The sequence below is a fragment of the Sinocyclocheilus anshuiensis genome, unplaced genomic scaffold (assembly GCF_001515605.1).
Source record: "Sinocyclocheilus anshuiensis isolate Anshui unplaced genomic scaffold, SAMN03320099.WGS_v1.1 scaffold195, whole genome shotgun sequence".
In the NCBI taxonomy this organism is placed as follows: Eukaryota; Metazoa; Chordata; class Actinopteri; order Cypriniformes; family Cyprinidae; genus Sinocyclocheilus; species Sinocyclocheilus anshuiensis.
In genome coordinates, this window is record NW_015548236.1 from 1,098,129 (window position 1) to 1,112,549 (window position 14,421).

The 14,421-nt window shown below is 38.8% G+C and overlaps 2 protein-coding genes across 3 annotated transcripts in view; both read right to left on the minus strand.

The window, feature by feature from the left end:
- Positions 1 to 314: 314 nt before the first annotated feature.
- On the minus strand, positions 315 to 5,787 carry krit1 (KRIT1 ankyrin repeat containing). Its single transcript, XM_016441919.1, has 16 exons — positions 5,638 to 5,787; positions 5,408 to 5,564; positions 5,203 to 5,295; positions 4,827 to 4,956; positions 4,198 to 4,441; positions 3,235 to 3,350; positions 2,958 to 3,101; positions 2,607 to 2,763; positions 2,067 to 2,174; positions 1,817 to 1,973; positions 1,566 to 1,717; positions 1,297 to 1,463; positions 1,116 to 1,203; positions 794 to 1,000; positions 581 to 697; positions 315 to 504 (listed from the first exon to the last, which is right to left on the minus strand). The coding sequence occupies exons 1-16, from the start codon at positions 5,734 to 5,736 to the stop codon at positions 421 to 423; spliced, it is 2,220 nt and encodes a 739-aa protein (XP_016297405.1). The 5' UTR covers positions 5,737 to 5,787; the 3' UTR covers positions 315 to 420.
- Positions 5,788 to 7,889: 2,102 nt separating this feature from the next.
- The window catches only part of nup153 (nucleoporin 153), a 23,605-nt gene continuing 17,073 nt past the window's right edge, over positions 7,890 to 14,421 (minus strand). The window contains exons 10-22 of one of the 2 annotated variants that reach the window (XM_016441917.1): positions 12,984 to 13,036; positions 12,743 to 12,863; positions 12,496 to 12,645; positions 12,262 to 12,360; positions 12,102 to 12,183; positions 11,919 to 12,017; positions 11,255 to 11,833; positions 10,871 to 11,056; positions 9,871 to 10,764; positions 9,416 to 9,781; positions 9,053 to 9,316; positions 8,605 to 8,785; positions 7,890 to 8,442 (exon numbers count right to left, since the gene is read on the minus strand). In XM_016441917.1, the coding sequence (XP_016297403.1) occupies positions 8,352 to 8,442; positions 8,605 to 8,785; positions 9,053 to 9,316; positions 9,416 to 9,781; positions 9,871 to 10,764; positions 10,871 to 11,056; positions 11,255 to 11,833; positions 11,919 to 12,017; positions 12,102 to 12,183; positions 12,262 to 12,360; positions 12,496 to 12,645; positions 12,743 to 12,863; positions 12,984 to 13,036 (3,165 nt within the window). In that variant the 3' untranslated portion in view covers positions 7,890 to 8,351. The remainder of the gene's footprint in view (positions 8,443 to 8,604; positions 8,786 to 9,052; positions 9,317 to 9,415; positions 9,782 to 9,870; positions 10,765 to 10,870; positions 11,057 to 11,254; positions 11,834 to 11,918; positions 12,018 to 12,101; positions 12,184 to 12,261; positions 12,361 to 12,495; positions 12,646 to 12,742; positions 12,864 to 12,983; positions 13,037 to 14,421) is intronic. The other variant, XM_016441918.1, reaches the window with a different exon arrangement.

Genomic DNA, 14,421 nt, shown 5'->3' on the forward strand with positions numbered 1-14,421 from the left:
ATAGCTATTTTGATTAATTTCCTAGTGAATCAGAATATAAATGATAAAGGCTTTTACTTTTTACTTTACATGTTTATCAAAACATGCTTCAAACTGATCACTAATTATGAGAAATTTAAAAAAAAAATCCATTATTGTATAAATAATTTATGAGGGCTCTTTGTGTAATATTTTTATTAAAATGGTCATTCATATTTACAAAAACTGTTAAAAGCAAAAACTGGTCATTACATTATAAAATGCATATATCATATACAGTAAGAAAATATTACATGGTAAATAAGGTTAACATTATGTAATAGCTCACATTTTGGTATAAACAACTCTGAGTCATGTCGTTTTATAATAGATTAAAAATCAAAACAACTGCAAAAAAGGCAAAAGGCAAAAACAAGGTGCTTCTCTGTGATGGGGTTAACCTTAAGCATATTTATCTAATGCAGCTCTGTCGTTTGGTGTGATCTGTCCACTCAACTTCATCAGCAGCTTGACAATAAGGCCGGCCTGGAGAAAAAACACAAAGATGATCAACTCGGGTTTCACATTGTCACAATGAATGTCAAGATGCAAAGACACATACCTGTTTGGTGTGCACAATGAAGTTCTTCTTGTTCTCTAGACTGTGTATTTGGACGTATTGGTCAGCCTGACCCAGCTGCCACATAAATGTCCCATACTCCAAACTGAGATGAAGCACCTGATTAATAAAACAACACAATGTCACAGAAGATCTGAGGGATAAATTACATGTAAAAGCATCTGTCCGTTTGATATAAAGTGACTGGAATCTCACTTTTGTCTCCATGTTCATTAGATGCAGGCCTTTGGTGTTCACCCCCACATACACTCGAATGACCTTGTGGGTACTGGAGCTGGCCTTGGTGAATACCTGTCCTGTGAAGAAAGCCGCCCCATAGGTGGGGATATCCCAGCAGTTCTGCAGAAAGAGTCTCTGGAGGTGGTGCATCTCTTTACTCACACCCTCACTGGTGCTCAAACTCTAAAGACACACAAAGAATTGAGAAAACCAGACCAGTCTTGGTGAGCATAAGAGTGCAATAACATTAAAAATCTTACCAACACCAACATTTTGAAAATCATCTGAATTGACACACCTTGTACTCGTGAAGTATCCTGTTAGTCCAGTGATGTGCTTTGCTCTTGACCTTTGAAATTGGAACTATGGATTTGAGGTTTTCCTCACTGCATTAAACAAGAGATATTCATGTCTTTTATCTCTAACATGGAAACAGTCTTTGACGATATGGGGAAATTGATGAGGAATGAGCTACATACTTCAAAAAGCCCTGTTTGTGCTTCTTGCTGTCGTAGTTTCCGTAAATGATCTGCAGGAGGAGGCTGGCGAGAGTAATTAGCTTGCTGTCTGATGCTGATAGGAAGGCTTTGAGGAGGCAGTGACGAGCTTCATCAAACAGCATGAGGATGGACTTTGGATCTTCAACCTAGGAGGATCAAAGCAGGATATAGACGGAGACTCTAAACCATTGCTTTAAAAACACCAGGTGGACCAAAAACAGATTGACCAAAGATAACGTGGCAGAAACCTTTTTTTCTATTTCTAAGGGTAGCCGGACATCTCTGCGCAGGAAGAGCTGTGGAGTTTCCCTTTGGGGATCCAGAGCGGTGAGATCAGTCACTATCTCGCTCCAGATCCCTAAGTGCTGCAAGGGCTTATGGTATGGCTTCAGCTGTAGAGCTGAAAAACACCACAGGGTCAGATTTGTCTCAATCCAAATCAAATAAGAAAAGCATGAAGCGGAGTTGTGGATGTGTTTTATCAGGTGTGGTGTCTCACTGAGGTTCTCTGAGCAGATCCAGATGGTGAAGTACTGTTGTGTCTCCTGCGACAGTCTCATGCCCTCCATGATCTGCTGCACTGTTGTGTTGTTCCCACGTTTCAGTTCCACAGTCCTATATGATCCATCCATGCGATAAATTCTCACCTTCTCATACTGAAACACACCAAAACATGCTACTAAGCACCTCAAGGACTGTTGATATAGAACTGCAGCTTTGTGGAGAAGAAGCACTGTGTTCACACTCACTGGTTTATTACTGGCTTGCTGAAGGAGTTTCACCGTTTCCTCCCAGTTGTTCTGTTTGCTCTCTTCACATACTTGAAGAGGGGATCGTTTCTGTTGGTCCTCAATGTGCTTAAAATGAAAAGAAATCCCAAAAATAATTAAATTGATTTGTCTGTTTAGAATTTAGCGTCATGCCAGCTGTAACTGCTATATTCATGGTGAGAGACAAAAATAGAAAAAAATTATATACTATTTGTGACCCTGGACCACAAAACCAGTCTTAAGTAGCACAGGTATATTTGTAGCAATAGACAAAAATGCATTGTATGGGTCAAAAGTATCGATATTTCTTTTATGCCAAAAATCATTAGGATATTAAGTAAAGATCATGTTCCATGAAGATATTTTGTAAATTTCCTACCATAAATATATCAACACAATTTTTGATTAGTAATATGCATTGCTAAGGACTTAATTTGGACAAGTTTAAAGGCGATTTTCTCAATATTTTGATTTTTTTTGCATCCTCAGATTCCAGATTTTCAAATAGTTGTATCTCACTCTGTCTATCTCCGGGTGCTGCAGAAGGAGCTGTACGATTTCTGCATGACCACCAATGGCTGCAAAGTGTAAAGGAGAGCTCAGTTGGCCGTTCAGCAGATTGGGGTTACAGTTCCCTTTCTCCAACAGAAGCTTGGTGGCCTCCACCTTTCCATGCCTGAAGTCAGAGGGAAAACATATCCATTTATATTCTAGAGGGCCTTTTACATCAGTAAACTGGAGAGATGATGGGCACAAAAAGGAGGAAAATGGATCCAAGTGATCTCATGTTTCCGAATGAGAAATAAAGAGACCTAAACAAACCCTTCATATGTAGTTACTTATTTAAAGAAACAGGAAGCTGATATATACCAGCATGCATAATGAATGGGTGCCCAGTGGTCGCTGTCCAGCTGTTTAACCGATAAACCACTGTCCAGCAGTTTGGACAGAAGCTCAGTGTCTCCTTCACAGGCACTGCGGTGCAGAGGGAAATCATCCACCCACTGGCGCTCTCTACAGGACAAAAACATGATCAGTCCCCTAACAGATGTATATTTGGATTGTTTTAGTATTAAATGATCTCTGATTATTAATGGCTTAATAATATAACACACAGAACAATGGCATTTTAAGTGCATATACTGACTTGTCTTCTGTGACGCTGGTCATACTGTGCTGCCATTTGTCTCTCTTTGGAATCTGAATTTTGGAATAATCTGGTGCTCCCAAGCCAAAGTAAGGGTTGATGATGACTTTGTCCACCTTTATGCAAGAGTTTATAGTTAAATCTTAAATACTGTTATAAATATTATTATGCATTCAAGTGATCAATTAGAAAAGAATTACATAAGACAAATGACTATTGAGTTTGGTGCCAAAAGATGTTTTAAAGGGGTCCTATTATGCTCTTTTACGAAGTCTTGATTTTGTTTTGGGGGTGTACTAGAACAGGCTCTCATACTAGGTTGTTCGAAAAACACATTTTTCACATATTTTACATTATTAAAACAGCAACATTACAGACTAACTAAAGTTAAAAAAGTGAAAAGCATAATAGGACCCCTTTAAGGTTTTTAAAAGACGTCTCACCAAGGCTGCATTTATTTGATTAAAAATAAAATAAAACCAGTAACAATGTGAAATACTTTTAACATTTAAAATAACTATTTTGTATTTGAATACATTTAAAAATGTGTTTTATTCCTGTAATTGTAAAGTTGAACTTTCTTCAGTCGTTACTCCAGTCTTTAGTGTCACATGATCCTTCAGTCATATTTCTAGTATGCTGATTTGGTGCTCAAGAAAAAAATGATAATTTTCAATGTTTAAAAAAAATTATACTGCTTAATATTTTTGTGAAATCAGGATACATTTTTTTTAGCATTTATTTTAAACAGAAATCTTTTGTAACATTAGAAATACCTTTACTGTCATTTTTGATCAAATGAATGCATCCTTGCTCTATAAAAAGTAAAAATTTCTTTCTTATTGACCCCAAACTTTTGAACAGTGGTGTACTTGGGTCAGTTCAATTATAGGCATGGCCTATGAATCCAATTCAAAACACAACCAACTGTTTTCTGGCCATAATCATGAAATAGAGTCTCACTCTGTTAGTGTACTGCAGATCTGACCCATAGAGCGGGTTCTCAATGCACAAGTCAGCTTTCTCCAGGGACATCATCTTGCTCTTGATCTCCAGAGCCGTATAGCCCATGTGGAGCAGGCCGTCAGTTTGCTTGCTTTCCACTGCATAGGCCGGGTTACTCACATTAGTTTTTACACGGTCTACCGGAGCCGGCCGGAAAAGAGCAGGAATGGCGTGAGGCACAGTGTGCTGCTCTGCTAACCACCTGACACAAACAGAGACATTACTTTATTAACTGTAATGTAGCAAACAACAATTCAATAAACATTTGTCTTATAGATTTGAGAACATCTGAATGTGAGTGTATTCCTAAAAAGGGACTAAACTGAGCTTTTAGAAAATAAACATTTACAGTATTCCTCTACAGATTTTTGTCCAGTCCAATGAGAATGTCACCTCTACCTAATAATAACCAAAAGGATACTGGTTATATTAAAATAATTACAATAGTTACGACAATACATACTGTCTACCTTCCTGTTTTAATAGCAAACAGGCGACAGAGAAGAGAAAACAGTCTTTATATTATCATATTATTATCAGCATGATTTCCAGACACTTTGGTGGTCAGGAATGCTGTTCAAACTTACTTGTCCAGAGCGAGTAGCATCTTTGAGGTGGTGGAGGAAAAATGGGCACTGGTTTCACTACACACACGCATAATGTCTTGAAGGCAGTAGAAACTGGGGCTCCCAGGGTGATAAACAGACTTGCTGTTGTCTACATTGGAATACAGACCATATTAAATTCAATGTTCAATGTCCACATGGTGTTCAATGTTAATAATAATAAATAATTTACTGTATTTTAGATCATATAAATGCAGCTTTGGTGAGCATAAGAGACTTTCACTTTTTTTTTTTTTAATCTTACATTCCCCAGACTTTTTGTACATGTATACATACACAACTCACTTGAATTTGCATATGACCTTTTGGGCACCTGTGAGAGTGCTTGCAGTCTTACCTTTGACATTGATTGGCACAATAAATAAGGAGGCTTCCTTCCCTTTGCTGTCACCATCTAACTGAAACTTCCTCATGTGCACAACACGTTTCCCTGCAGCAGAGATCATATATGCTTTAGTGGATCTAATTAAGAGCTGATTATTGTGCTGTAGAGCTGAATGATGAGGTTCTGAAACCAAACACCTCTTGCAACGACCACTAACCTATTATGCCCTGGTTATTGGATATGGGCTTCGTGGTTTCATCTACATACTCCAGAATTGACTTTGCCCGGTCACTGTCTGCCTGAATTTTGGTCCCAAGCAGTACTTTTTTCCGTTTTTTCTCTTTTCCCTCTAGTGGAACTTCAATAAGTAAAATCTGTATGGAAAAGCAGATTTAAACATGGAGATGTCTTAAAGATGAACTAATGCTTCACCTATACCTCACTCACCTCATAGGCTTTAGCTCGGTACTCTTTGGAGTTGAGGCTGGCTGTGTTCTTTGGTCGTATAACCGCTACAAACACTTCCTCTAACTCTTGATTTCCCATCACGCAGCTCCTCTTTAGTTACAGCTGTCATTAATTCTTTAAACACCATGCCTGCAATTATATAAAGAACATGAATGAGGATCAGCATCAAGCAACAAAAAGCACCAAACTAAAAAGTGACAAGTTATTCTGTTCTTCATTGTTACACATGGGGCCATTTTCAATGCTCAAAGAGAATGGTTAACGTAAAAACAAGCGTATCACAGTAAGAAATTAAGTCACTGAAGTTCGGAAAAATATAAGGGTAAATAGCGGCATTTTTAAATTTTTGGGTAAACTATTTCTATAGCGGTTATTTCAGAGAACTAAGTTATTACAATATTACAATACAACGTTATTGTTATACATGTATAACATACATTTTCAATATTAACCACGTATAAGCACATACAGACATGCGCATATATTGTGTGTGTGTGTGTGTGTATATATATATATCCGTCTTTGTCAGTTTTGAAGACATAACAACAGAGAATAGTTAATATTAAGACCGAAAATTTATAGCCAAGTTTAATGCTGTTAACTTCTCTGTAAAGTTATTAGGAAGTTACATGATATCGGACTCCACCTCGCTGACATGATACTGGAGATAATACTTTAGTACCTAAATTCTTAATACCGTATTTACAATACATAACGTCTGTTACAGCTGATAAACTATACTGTAATACCACATTAGCAGCACACAGACACAATGTAAAACATACCCATTTTTTTCCTGTCATATTTCTAACAACAAAGACGCTCTTCCGGCTGCAAACGGAAATGAGGAAAAGTTCAAAATAAAGGTCGCCAACAAACGAAACCATTAAAAAGTAAATCGCTGTAGAAGGCCTTTGCAAAAACAAAATACAAACAACTTAGTTTGTTAAACACCATTAAATCCCACGACACGTCTCTATTATCATCCTCCACCTGGATACTATGTCAGTTTTGCCAAAAGCTGGTTTTGTTCTTGAGCATGAGAAACACGCAATTTTACCACACTGCCAGAAATGCTCATATGTAATACTGAGGCTTCAGTTTATCTCGACACACACACACGTTTATTTCTGTGAATTGTGGGTACTTTCCATGGACTTCTATTACTTTTATTCTGACCAAACATTATTTTTTTAACCCCTAACCCTACCCCATTGTTACACTTTCAGATAAACATCATTTACTATATTAAAAAAAAAAAAATTCCCTCGTGGGGCCCATAGGCCGGACTCCACAATGTCCAAAATTTCAGGTTTTACTATTCTTATCATAATGTAGCATAAACAAGTACACACACACAAACACTAAGCTACAAATCGCAAATGACAAATCCATACAAACCTGTAGATGCATGAATCAGGATCATCTGGCTCAACAGCTTCATAGTATAGTATAAAAAGACAGCAACACTCCAGTTTTATTGATGGCAATTACCCATGGTTTTATTTAGCACTCAGCCAGTAATAATTATCATGGCTTTAAAATTAAGTAGATGTCCTTATTATCCAAAGTCACCCTAAGTCCATTTAAACAAGTGATAGAAAAATATATACTTAACACTTTTTACAATACTGGTTTTGGTCCAAACAAAAGTGGATCAGAAAAGCCAATATTCCTTTAGTCTTCAAAGGATCCCCAATTTGCATTTAAGTTTACTTTTAAATGGATTTGGGCAACTTTGAATTAAGGGCTTTACATAATAATTTCTAAAAGACAGAACACAAAAAAAGCTGGTTTAACAAAACTTCACAGATTAAAAAAAAAAAAAAAGTCACTATTTAAAATTTTTAATAATATTCAAAGGCCAATTCATTGATTCAAAAGCGCAAGTTAAAGGATGAGAGGACAGGAAAAAAGAAATCGAGAGCGAGAAAGAGAGGTTGATATCAAATTGAGAGGGTAGACAAAATAAGAGGGAGTACATAGGAAAAAGTGTACAAGATGAATGTGAACAGATTCAGAACTACAGATTTAGAAAGAAGAATTCAGGACTCTTCCTTTTTCTTCCTTGCCTGCAAATCTCTGCAGCAGAGGTGCACGGCCCTCAACGTCACCCACCTCCTTAAAACATTCATTTTGCTTCTCACAAAAGACGGCACTCAGGTGCACAGGCTACGTTTTTACATCAAACACAATTCGGCACGTACAAAAGAAACCACACATACACACAACCTGTGCACAGAAAAAAACACACGGGTCATTCAATACATGAAAACACACCCTTCTGTAGATTCAGCAACTAGGTCTGGGTCTCAGCCTTATGAAGTCAACCCAAGCATAAGCAACCCGTCGATACTTTTTCTTCAGAGCATCATTAAATTCTTGTTTCTTTCATTTACTTACAAAAAGAAAAGAAAAAAGCAAATCCTGCACACAATGCAGATGCTGCAAAGATTATTGTCCTGTTTAAAAGGTTCTTGCTTGATTGTAATGTGTTATTTTGCATCTTTAAGTCTTGGTTAGGTTCTTGGTTTGGGCCAGTGTTCCCCATTCAGTTTCTCAATGACCTCCATAGCAAAAAAACAAATCTCCTGGCACTCTGAGCTAATCATAGTGCCATGATCAAAATACTAAGTACTTCAGTGTTTGTCCCAATAGTCTACGCCCAAGCCACAACAAATCCTTTCCAACATTTACTTCCTGCGTCTAACAGCAGTTTTGATTTTGCGTCCAGCGATTGAATTCTGCCCAGATGGTGTTGCATTGAAAGAACTCTTTCCTGACCTGTTTGGGCGAAAGGTCACATTAATAAACTCTTTTCTGCTGGTAACAAATGCATTTTGTAGATGCCAAAACCAATTTACATTACATGAAACATTAAATGATGCGAAACTTGAGTATTAAATATTTGAAGAAACGTTGAAGCCGATGAAAGACGTTTCCTACCCAATGTTAAAAGCAGGGGCCTGACCAAAGCTGAAGGCTCCACCAGAGGGAGGATTTAAAGCAGGCATGGAAGGACTGGCGGCAGGAGTTGCTGGAGCTGCTGATCCGGCCCCAAAGGCAAACACACTATTGTTGCTCCCTGATGCTCCAAATCCACCAGTGCTTCCAAACTGGAACCCTCCTTCAAAAATAACAAGTGGGGTAATTGTTATATAGATGCATACAAATAACTAGAGAGTTATTGGCAGGCTTTACTAGGTAGCATGGTGGTCAATTTCATCCTCAAAATCTCTTGAACTTGAAAACCCCAAATTATTTTGGTAGTACTTTGAAGGTAAAATACAGTTAGGATATTGCTAAATGTGTTGTGTGAATTGACTTGTTTAGAATGACTTGCGATTTTCAGTAAATGTTATTTTTTCTGCTGATGTTAACAAGTCTCTCTGACCTTGGCCTGTGGAGGAAGCAGTAGATCCAAACATGGGTGCAGGGTTGGCTTGCTGACCGAATACAGGGGCAGAATTGGGCTTAGCTCTGAACGCAGAAGCTGGGGAAGCAGTGGCCGAGAATGACGGTGCTGCTGACGCAAATGCAGGAGCACTGGGCTGAGACGCGCTTTGTCCAAAGATAGGGGTCTGTCCAGAGCCAAAGCCAGATGAAGGTGTGGCAGAACTGAAGACAAACGGAGAAGGGCTGGCAGGTGGAGCTGGAGCTGCAAGAGATACGTGAAATTATACACATTTGTACACAATGACATCCAAAAGGTCAAAAGCACACTAGACAACAATGGGACATTTGGTGGCAAACTAACCGGCAGAGGCTGGGGTGGAGGATGCAGCAGCAGCACCAAAAGTGAAAGCAGGGGAGGATGAGTTTGTGCCCGAGCCAAACTGGAAAGGTTGTGCTGGGGCAGGTGCAGCAGAAGGTGCCGCAGGAGGTGCCGGCTGGCTATCCTGCGGCTGCTGTCCAAACATGAAAGTCTTTGCCATGGTTTGTTCAGAGGAGGTACTCTGGCCAAATACAAAGGTACTTGAGGGAGCAGGTGTGGGAGCCAGGGAAGAGGTAGTGGGAGTGCCGAAAAGACTGGGGGTGGAGCTGGAGGAAGCTGGGGTGCTTGAGGAGTTGGGCATGAAGCCAAAAGTGGGCTTTGGAGCAGATGTGTCTGAAAAGCATAGAGTTGTAATATAGCATATAGAGTAAAACTGAGGTACTACTAGAACATATAACTAAAGCCATTAGGAAATTAGAAAAGACACCTTCACTCACCTGTCATACTTTGTCCAAAACTAAACAATGGATTTGGAGGTTCTGCTGACTCGGCAGGTTTCCCAAATGTGAGCACAGGCTTGGGAAAATCCTTTGGAGGGTCCGGCTCACCGAAAGAGAAGTCCAAGGTTGGTGCCGGTTTGTCAGCTTCCTTGGAAGCACCGAATAAGAATGCAGTGGAGGGTGCAGAGGTGTCCTCTTTCTCTTCTGTTTTTCCAAAGGTGAAGGTGGACGTCACCAGCGTTTGCGCTTTCATTGATGCTTCCCCAAACTTTGTTGCAGAAGATTCAGCTACTAAAGACTTGCCAAAAATAGGAATGACATTTGCTGCCGTTGTTGTGGTGGTGGTTGAAGCCGTTTCTGAGGGAGCAGGAGTATCATCTTTCTCAGTTTTGGACTGGGGCACAGAGAAACTAAAGGATGAATTTGAGCTTCCTTTCTCACTAGGTTTAGCGCCAAACAAAATTGAGTTTTCAGCGCCAGAAGCTTGAGAGCTGAAATTGATTCCATTACCCCCACCAAATTTAAATCCTGCACTAGAATCCTGAGATTTAGTCTTTTTTTCAAGCGAGTCATCCATGGATGCACCAAATGTAAAGGCCTTTGACACACTCTCTTTTGTTGCTGTGGATTCTGATGAGGACCTACCAAGTTTGACCCCACCAGAAGCTGCATCCGAGGATAAGCCTCCAAATTTGAAGCCCTCTGATTTGGAGGTTGAGTCGGAGGACCCAAATCCAAATTTAAATCCTCCTGTGGTGGAAGTAGTATCTGAGAAAGTGCCTCCAAACTTCAGGCCAGCAGAGGTCGAGGCCGTAGAGCCGGTACCAAACTTAAAACCGGATGAACTTGAGTCTGTACTGTTGGACTGAATGCCAAATGATGAACTAAAACCTGAAAAAGAAATGAGATTTCTGGTCATCAGCCTGCTTCTACTAAACAGAAAGCAGCAGGTTCGAAGTCCCCTGACTTCTGGAAATATCACTGCAAGGCACTTTACCTTTGGACTCTATTTTAGCTCCTGGTTTTGCTGACTGGCAGGCCACACACTGCTGGTCCTCTGCCTTATTCTGAACACAGCACACCTCACACTCCCACCTCCCCTCAGGTTTCTTGAACTTGTCCCCAAATCCTGCAGTGCTTGCAGGTGCAGAGGCTGGAGTCGAGACCGCCGTGGCTACAGCTCCTATAATACACCAAGGAGTAAGACATCAGGTATGCAAATATTTTTGATGCAAAAATATGCAAATATGTTTGATGCAGATATTGGAAGCAGAATTAAGGTAAATCCTTCTCTACTATTCCATGGATTTTAAAGGGCTGTCCATTTTTTGTGGGCATTAAATTGTTTTAAATCTTAACAACCGCAAAACTGAAACATTACCTGGTTTAGCGCTCTGACAGGCTACACATTTCACATCCGGTGCCTTGTTTTGAACCATGCATACATCACAATCCCAAGACCCTTCTGGCTTTTTAAATTTGTCCCCAAATCCTAACAGTCCATTTGCTGAAGAAGCGGTTGTTGTTGTTGTGGTGGTTGTAGAAGAGGTGGCAGAGAGAGTGGATGAGGCCTCAGAAAGAGCTGGTAGAGTCAGGCTGGATTTCACTCCAGTCCCAGGTTTGGCCGTGTCACAAGCTACACATTTAACTACATCCGGTTTGTTCCTGACTAAACATGTGTCACAGTCCCAGCTACCAGCTGGAGGGGCAAAGAGGGAACTGATGCTTGCAGGAGCTTCTGTGGGTTTACTGTCCGATTTAGAGGAAAAGTCTGTGTTGGGTTGTGGAGCGAGACAAGCCACACACTTTTTGTCCGAGGACTTGTTTTGTAACAGGCAAGTGCCACAGCTCCATGACCCTGCAGGTGGCCTAAACTTATCACCAAAACCAAGAGGAGCAGAGCATGTTGATGCAGACAGTAAAGGTTTATCAACGGAGTTCTGAGCAGGGGATGCAAATCCTGAAAACAAGAAAAGGATAAATATATGCAAAAAGCAATGACTTTCAAAACTTAACATGGAAAAATCAGGAAAAGCAAATCTTACCAGGTCCCTTTAGTACGTCCAATACACTGCCCTGTTTTAAGACCTTGGCTGGTTTGAAGGGTCCTTCAAATTCTTTTTCTTCACTGGCCACTGATTTGACTGCAAAACATGCAGTCAAGAAATAAATACAATAACATAACTTTGAATAAAAATAATATCTCTACTTTGCAAATCAAAACTTACCTGGTGCTTCTGTTGGAACGATTTTCCCATTGGAGTAAGAGGGGTAAGTTTTCATAGTAGGCGCACTGAAGGTGAATCCAGACTGCAAGGAAGAATCTTTATTATTACAGATGCTTGCGCTGTATGAAATGTAGAGGGTAAGAGAATAAAGGAGACCTACTGATGGAGAGAAAGATGGAGGACTAGCAGCTGTTGCCTTGACGATAGGCGAAGAGAACGTGAAGGGAACAGATGGTGGTGTGGATGGTGCAGCTAGCTCCTGATTAAACAAATAAAAATGATGCATTACAAATACTCATCCACCATAACTGCTATGAAACTCTGTCAGTTTGATAAGTCAAGTCTACATCAGACAGAACGCATAATTCTAAAGGGGTCAGAGGGGAGGTAATACCTTATTTGCTGCCGGTTCCTCCGAGACAGTTATAAGTGGTGTTGTGCTGGAGGTGAGTGAAGAGGTTGGGGGAGTAGAGGAGAAATTAAATTTTGGCAAACTGAAATTGTTGGGCAGAGAGGCAGGCGGCAGGTCTGGTTCCTCAGCAACCTGAAAGGAGAACAGCTTATATGAGCATCAAACCATCCCTTTAGACAGCTTCAAAACAAGTTCTACTCAAAAGCATATAACCAGCAGGTTCTCTGACCTCATCGTCAGGTCTTTTGGATGAAGGTCTAATGGCCCTTTCCCTCTTCATTTTGCCCCCTCCTGAACCAGCACTGCTGGTCGCTGGGGTGCTGGACAAGGGGTAGGACAAACTGCTTGTGCTGGAGACAAAGAAATTGATGGACTAAGTACATATGCAAGTGATGTCACTAACAGTTCCTTGTCCCATCCAAAAAGAAAAGAAGATTCTAAAACTACCACAACAAATTATTCACTCTTACCTGGGAGAGGGAGCCTGGGCATGATCTGAAATGGGAGGGGATTGTCTGACCAGCTACAAAAGGCAGAGAAAAAAATTAGTTCTCTAGAAGAGCAAAAAACACAGAATCCATTGCTATAATCCACTTAATTACAGTATAAGGCTGGCCATTTTTGCACAGTTTCAGCTTTAGATGAACAATGCGCATTACTTTTCAAAAGTTTGGGGCCAATGCGATTTTTCAATGTTCTGTTTTTCAAAGTGTCTTTATGCTCACCAAGGCTGAATTTATTTTAAACAATTAAAACAGCAGTTTTGTGAAATTACAAATTAAAATAACTTTTCTATTTTAATGCGTCTTAAATTGTAATTTAATGCAGTAACATTGAAGTAATGGTTGCTGAAAATTTAGCTTTAGTGTTGGTGCTCAAGAAACATAACAGGAGAAAACGGTTCTGATGCTAAATACTTGTGGAAACTGTGCATCATTTTGATAAACATTTTCTAGATAAAAAGAATAGTAAATAAAGGTCTTTACGGTCACGTTTTATCAACTTAAAGCTTTTTTGTTGAATAAGATTTTTAAAGAAATTGAAATATTTTACTGACCCACACCTTTATTCTGCTGAATTGCAAGCACTGGCAGTTCCTTAATTTCTTTGATTTATATATATATTTTTAAAATCCATTTATTCTAACCAATTAAAAAAGGTGTCCAAATATCAGTGGCATGTGGTGGTGTTTTAAAACGAGGAGGCTGTTATATACAAATACATACGCACACATATATATATATATATATACATACATATACATACATATACATATATATACACACACACACACACACACACATATATATATAGGCCTTGTTACACTTAATGTTGTCACATTTTCCTGATTAAATATTAGATAAAAAAAAAAGAGAGAACAAATATAATTCTATTTTGTATTTTATTCATATTATTTTTTTATTTTATTTAATATTTTTAATACTAATTATACATTTCATAGTGTTTTTATGCATTTTTATATTTATTCCAAAATAATAACTAAAGGCAGTAACAATTTGAACAATATTTTGGAAACAGTTTACAATAAGGTTTCATTAGTTAACAACTTTAGTTAACATGAACTAAGAATAAACAATAGCCGACTTCTACAGCATTTATTAATCTTAGTTACTATTAATTTCAACATTTACTAATGCACTATAAAATCAAAAGTTGTGTTTGTTAACATTAGTTTATGCACTGTGAACTAACATGAACTAATAATGAACAACAGTATTTGTATTAACTAATGTAAACAAAGATTAATAAATAATGTAATAAATGTTCATTGTTTGTTCATTATAGTTAACACATTAAATGACACCTTATTGTAAAATGTTACCAATATTTTTTATTTGGGAACTACGGTTCATCTGTTTTTTTTAATAGTCAACTTATTTCGGGTCT